At 41.3% G+C, this 6,890-nt stretch overlaps 1 protein-coding gene across 3 annotated transcripts in view; it reads right to left on the bottom strand.

Moving 5' to 3' along the window:
• Positions 1-6,890, bottom strand: part of LOC106574123 (solute carrier organic anion transporter family member 2A1) — a 68,714-nt gene that overhangs the window by 667 nt on the left and 61,157 nt on the right. Inside the window, exons 11-14 of one of the 3 annotated variants that reach the window (XR_001321477.2) lie at positions 5,017-6,331; positions 3,265-3,329; positions 908-1,028; positions 1-800 (exon numbers count right to left, since the gene is read on the bottom strand). The exon at positions 1-800 is cut by the window's left edge and continues 667 nt beyond it. Coding sequence is in view for 1 of the 3 variants with exons in the window: in XM_045697471.1 (XP_045553427.1) it covers positions 680-800; positions 908-1,028; positions 3,265-3,329; positions 6,162-6,331 (477 nt within the window). In the remaining 2 variants the exon portion in view is untranslated. Of the gene's footprint in view, positions 801-907; positions 1,029-2,581; positions 2,597-3,264; positions 3,330-5,016; positions 6,332-6,890 lie in introns of those variants that run through there. The other 2 variants (XM_045697471.1, XR_001321478.2) reach the window with 2 other exon arrangements.

The raw sequence follows: 6,890 nt of genomic DNA, 5'->3' as shown, positions 1-6,890 counted from the left end.
AGTATACGGTTGATATACTAGTATACAGTTGATATACTAGTATACAGTTGATATACTAGTATACAGTTGATATACTAGTATACGGTTGATATACAAGTATACAGTTGATATACAAGTATACAGTTGATATACAAGTATACGGTTGATATACTAGTATACAGTTGATATACTAGTATACAGTTGATATACAAGTATACAGTTGATATACTAGTATACAGTTGATATACTAGTATACAGTTGATATACTAGTATACAGTTGATATACTAGTATACAGCACGGTACTCTCCGTTGAAAAGCACAGTGGACCTCAGGGAAAAATTCATTAAGATAACCAGCTAATCCCACTGGGTGGAGTCATGTGAGATGTTTATATAGGAATAGGGCTGGCTACTCAGAGTTGAATCATAATAGTCCCTCTGTCGTATTCAGACCCTGCATTAGCAGACAGTTGTAAAGGCACAGTGTACCTCAGAGGCAGGTGAGTCCTCTTCTCTCCTGTGAGACAGGTTAGATTGTAGTAAAATGGTGGATTGGATAGCACAGTGCGATGGGAGGGAGGTGTAAAACGGTCCTCAGTGGCCAGTCTCTATCGTGTGAGACGGGAGGGAGGAAGGAAGGAGGAAGGATGGAAGGAAGGAGGAAGGAGTTAAGGAGCCAGGCGATCAGTCGTATGCCAGATCACAGTGGTCCGTCAGGTCGTTTTTCCAGGTTGTACTCCCTGGTCCTCTGGACCTTCCATCCAACCAGCCCCAGCAGGAAAATCCCCATCATCTTGAAGCCCACCTGCAGACCCAGGTACCTGCAGAGATTCATCAATCATTCACTGAATCAACAAAACAAAAAAATCTGTCAATCATTATCACTTGTATAAACGAGGCATAGTAGTACCAGACTTTTTTTTCTTACCTGTTCCTCAGGATGTTATTGTCATAGTAACCGCAGCCCAGCCGGTTGCCACAGACATGTTTCCACCAGATACAGGAGCTATCGATGGTCATGCCGAACAGGGCTGGGGCTGGTAACCAGGCTAGAATAGAAAAGCACAGGATTGGATCATATATAAAATGAACAAAAAAATATTTAAAAAAACGCAACGTGTCGATCCAACGTTTCATGAGCTGAAATAAAAAGATCTCTGAAGTTTTTCCATACACGCAAAATGCTTATTTCTCTCAAATTTTGTGCGCAAATTTGTTTACATCCCCGTTAGTGAGCATTTTCTCCTCTGCCAAGATAATCCATCCACCTGACAGGTGTGGCATATCAAGAAGCTGATTAAAGAGTATGATCATTACACAGGTGCACCTTGTGCTTGGGACAATAAAAAGGCCACTTTAAAAATGTCACAGATGTCTCAAGTATTGAGGGAGCGTGCAATTGGCATACTGACTGCAAGGATGTCCACCAGAGCTGTTGCCAGATAATTGAATGTTCATTTCTCTACCATAAGCCGCCTCCAACGTCCTTTTAGATCCAACCGGCCTCACAACCACAGACCACGTGTATGGTGTCGTGTTGCCGAGCGGTTTGCTGATGTCAATGTTGTGACCAGTGCCCCATGGTGGCGGTGGGATTATGGTACGGGCAGGCATAGGTCAGGCTGTTGGAGCTAGGAACACAAGCATTTCACTACACCCGCAATAACATCTGCTAAATATGTGTACGTGACCAATGCAATGTGATTTGATAAGCTACGAACAACAAACCCAATTGCAATTTAATCGATGGCAATTTGAATGCACAGAGATACCGTGACGAGATCCTGAGGCCCATTGTCGTACCATTCATCCACCCGCCATCATCTCATGGTTCAGCATGATAATGCACGGCCCCATGTCGTAAGGATCTGTACCTGGAAGCTGTTCCTGGAAGCTGTTCCTGGAAGCTGAAAATGTCCCAGTTCTTCCATGGCCTGCATACTCACAAGACATGTCACTCATTGAGCATGTTTGGGATGCTCTGGATCAACTTCTACGACAGCGTGTTCCAGTTCCCGCCAAAATCCAGCAACTTCGTACAGCCATTGAAGAGGAGTGGGACAACATTCCACATTCCACATTCAACAGCCTAATCAACTCAATGCGAAAGAAATGTTGCACTGCATGAGGAAAGTTGTGGTTTTCTGATCCATGCCCCTACCTTTTATTAAAGGTATCTGTGACCAACAGATGCATATCTGTATTCCCAGTCATGTGAAATCCTTAGATTAGGGCCTCATGAATTTATTTCAATTGACTGATTTTCTTATATGAACTGTAACTCAGTAAAATCTTTGAAATTGTTGCATGTTGCATTTATATTTTTTGTTCAGTGTATATATATATATATATATATACTGAACAAAAAATATATATATAATAAAAATAAAAATACTTCCCTGTGGCTCAGTTGTGTGCAACACCAGGGTTGTGTGTTCGATTTCCACGGGGGGGCCAGTACAAAAAAAATGCATGAAATGAAATGTATGAAATGTATGCATTCACTACTGTAAGTCGCTCTGGATAAGAGCGTCTGCTAAATGACTAAAAATGTAAATGTAATAATATTATATACAGGAGCTGTGGATGGCCAAGCTGAACAGGGCTGGTAACCAGGCTGTTATAATAACACTTAACTGTCAACATTGACCTTGTTCATAGAGTAAGGACAGGATCAGATATCAAATCACAACTCTCTTATTCAAAACACTTTTGCAACAGGAAGATATGGGATCTCAGTATGATTCAAATCAGTTGTCGGCCACTAGAGGGCACTCTTACCACTACACTGATGTACAGTATATTATTATATTCAATTGTGTTGTTGTTTTATTTTATGTTTTTTGTTGTGGTCTTTTCATAGTGCTTACTTCCTGATTGGAGTGGTAACAATTAACCATTGAGGTGTTTGGCCAGGAGGCACATGTATTGGCCAATTAGCTCATGTAGTGTCATTTTGAATGGCAGTGTTTTGAAATGGCAAACATGTGACTTTATGTGAGATTGTTGTGTCTGATGCAGAGAACTGTTGTACAGCGCATTTAAAAAACAAATGTGCCATTTTGAATTGCAAAATGTGTATAAAGTAGAAAATGTGTTTAGACTTTTGGAGACTTGAGAAGAGGTTTTGCTCTCTGTGTGTCAGTGTAAATAATTGTGCTGTGCATGTCATTTTAGTGTGTTAGCAATTGGGAGAAAAAAAACGGTATTATATTCAATTGTGTCGTTGTTGTTTTAACAACATCCGTCTTGATGAAGTATACATCTTATTAAGAGGAAACTTACCAAGCACTCTCAAGAGCAGAAACTGGACTCCTATGGCAAAGGATTTCTCTTCATGGGAAACAGTTCTGAAACAATTCAAGCGAAGACAACACAAACAGTTGATTTACAACGTCGTACTGAATAGTTCTGTTCCAATATCTTGCTCTCTATGGACTCATCAGAAGTATTTCAAATCAAATTTAATTACATTAAACTATATACAGTGCACTTGGAAAGTATTTAGACTCCTTGACTTTTTCCACATTTTGTTACGTTACAGACAGGCTTTTTTCCCCCCCTCATCAATCTGCATACAATACCCCATAATGACAAAGCAAAGACAGGTTTTTAAACATTAATGCTAATTTATTCAAAATAAAACACTGAAATATCACATTTATATAAGTATTCAGACCCTTATTTAAAATGGATTAAATCGTTTTTTCTTCTCATCAATCTACACACAATACCCCATAATGACGAAGCAAAAACAGGTTTTAGAAATTTTAGCAAATTTATATAAAAATATATTTATTTAGACCCTTTATTCAGTACTTTGTTGAGACCTTTGGCGGTGATTACAACCTCGAGTCTTCTTGGGTATGACGCTACAAGCTTGACACACCTGTATTTGGGGAGTTTCTCCCATTCTTCTCTACAGATCCTCTCAGGCTCTGTCAGGTTGGATGGGGAGCGTTGCTGCACAGCTATTTTCAGGTCTCTCCAGAGATGTTCAATCGGGTTCAAGTCCAGGATCTGGCTGGGCCACTCAAGGACATTCAGAGACTTGTCCTGAAGCCACTTCTGTGTTGTCTTGGCTGTGTGTTTAGGGTCGTTGTTCTGTTGGAAGGTGAACCTTCACCCCAGTCTGAGGTCCTGAGCGCTCTGGAGCAGGTTTTCATCAAGGATCTCTCTGTACTTTGCGGCGTTCATTTTTCCCTTGATCTGAAGTCCCTGCGGCTGAAAAACATCCCTACAGCATGATGCTGCCACCACCACGCTTCACCGTAGAGATGGTGCCAGGTTTCCTCCAGACGTGACGCTTGGAATTCAGGCCAAAGAGTTCAATCTTGGTTTCATCAGACAAGGGAATCTTATTTCTCATTGTCTGAGAGTCTTTAGGTGCCTTTTGGCAAACTCCAAGCGGGCTGTCATGTGCAATTTACTGAGGAGTGGTCTGAAAACTTTCCAAATGCACTTGTATATGTTATTTATCTGAGGTTCATCATATAGATGGGGCTGTGTGTTAGAGAGAGAGGTTACCTGGGAGAGGTTACCTGGGAGAGGTTACCTGGGAGAGGTTACCTGAATCACTAAAGCTGGATACTCATATCTCCCTCACTAACTTTAAGCATCAGCTGTCAGAGCAGCTTACCGATCACTGCACCTGTACATAGCCCATCTGTAAACAGCCACCCAACTACCTCATCCCCATACTGTTATTTATTATTTTGCTCCTTTGCACCCCAGTATCTCTACTTGCACATTCATCTTCTGCACATCTATCACTCCAGTGTTTAATTGCTAAATTGTAATTATTTCGCCACAATGGCCTATTTATTGCCTTAACTTACCTCATTTGCACTCAATGTATATAGAAATGTTTCTATTGTGTTATTGACTGTACGTTTGTTTATTCCATGTGTAACTCTGTGTTGTTTTTGTCGCACTGCTTTGCTCCATCTTGGCCAAGTGGCAGTTGTAAATGAGAACTTGTTCTCAACTGGACTACCTGGTTAAATAAAGGTGAAATAAATAAAATAAAAAATAAACCTGAGGACCATCATATAGATGGGATTGTGTGTTAGAGAGGTTACCTGAGGACCATCATATAGATGGGATTGTGTGTTAGAGAGGTTACCTGAGGACCATCATATTGAATGGGATTGTGTGTTAGAGAGGTTACCTGAGGACCATCATATAGATGGGATTGTGTGTTAGAGAGGTTACCTGAGGACCATCATATAGATGGGATTGTGTGTTAGAGAGGTTACCTGAGGACCATCATATAGATGGGATTGTGTGTTAGAGAGGTTACCTGAGGACCATCATATAGATGGGATTGTGTGTTAGAGAGGTTACCTGAGGACCATCATATAGATGGGATTGTGTGTTAGAGAGGTTACCTGAGGACCATCATATAGATGGGATTGTGTGTTAGAGAGGTTACCTGAGGACCATCATATAGATGGGATTGTGTGTTAGAGAGGTTACCTGAGGACCATCATATAGATGGGATTGTGTGTTAGAGAGGTTACCTGAGGACCATCATATAGATGGGATTGTGTGTTAGAGAGGTTACCTGAGGACCATCATATAGATGGGATTGTGTGTTAGAGAGGTTACCTGAGGACCATCATATAGATGGGATTGTGTGTTAGAGAGGTTACCTGAGGACCATCATATAGATGGGATTGTGTGTTAGAGAGGTTACCTGAGGACCATCATATAGATGGGATTGTGTGTTAGAGAGGTTACCTGAGGACCATCATATAGATGGGATTGTGTGTTAGAGAGGTTACCTGAGGACCATCATATAGATGGGATTGTGTGTTAGAGAGGTTACCTGAGGACCATCATATAGATGGGATTGTGTGTTAGAGAGGTTACCTGAGGACCATCATATAGATGGGATTGTGTGTTAGAGAGGTTACCTGAGGACCATCATATAGATGGGATTGTGTGTTAGAGAGGTTACCTGAGGACCATCATATAGATGGGATTGTGTGTTAGAGAGGTTACCTGAGGACCATCATATAGATGGGATTGTGTGTTAGAGAGGTTACCTGAGGACCATCATATAGATGGGATTGTGTGTTAGAGAGGTTACCTGAGGACCATCATATAGATGGGATTGTGTGTTAGAGAGGTTACCTGAGGACCATCATATAGATGGGATTGTGTGTTAGAGAGGTTACCTGAGGACCATCATATAGATGGGATTGTGTGTTAGAGAGGCGATCATCGCAGCCAGAGAGATGAGGAACATGACAGGAAGCAGGAAGTGAGGACATTGGTTTGGGCAGGGGCCGGGGCGGGCAGTACCCCTACCCTGGCTGTGAGCTGTACAGATACAGTCTGTGTACTCCTAAAGCAGGAGAACGAAGAACACACCGGTATCATTATACATTTTAAAAGAAAAAAAATGGACAGATCCTTGTTTTTGTTAAGACAATGGCAAAATGGTGAATGATTGATATCCTATATTGACTTGAACGTACTGTATACTTTCCTCAATTAGTATTTACAACATGAGCTAGTGTTACCTCTTGGTCTGAATTGATCGAAGTCTAACTCATTTACACCAGTCTTTAACATAATGGCCATGCATGGAGGGGTTACCATATACACTATGTAAATATGACTGCAACTCTAATAGCCTGCTAAACAGTCATCCTGGAAATGGATGACTTCCTGAATAACACTTAAAACACTTCCCCTGTGTCCCAGGGCTGATTAGCCTCTGATTAGCCTAGTGGTTAGAGCATTTGGACTAGTGACCGAAAGTTTGCAAGATCGAATCCCCGAGCTGACAAGGTACAAAAGCTGTCATTCTGCCCCCTGAACAAGGCAGTTAACCCACTGTTCCCCGGTAGGCCGTCATTGTAAAATAAGAATTTGTTCTTAACTGACTTGCCTAGTTAAAT

This window comes from Salmo salar, chromosome ssa16 (assembly GCF_905237065.1).
Source record: "Salmo salar chromosome ssa16, Ssal_v3.1, whole genome shotgun sequence".
Lineage (NCBI taxonomy): Eukaryota > Metazoa > Chordata > Actinopteri > Salmoniformes > Salmonidae > Salmo > Salmo salar.
Note: the sequence above shows the minus strand (reverse complement) of the source record. Positions and strands in the feature narration are given on the sequence as shown.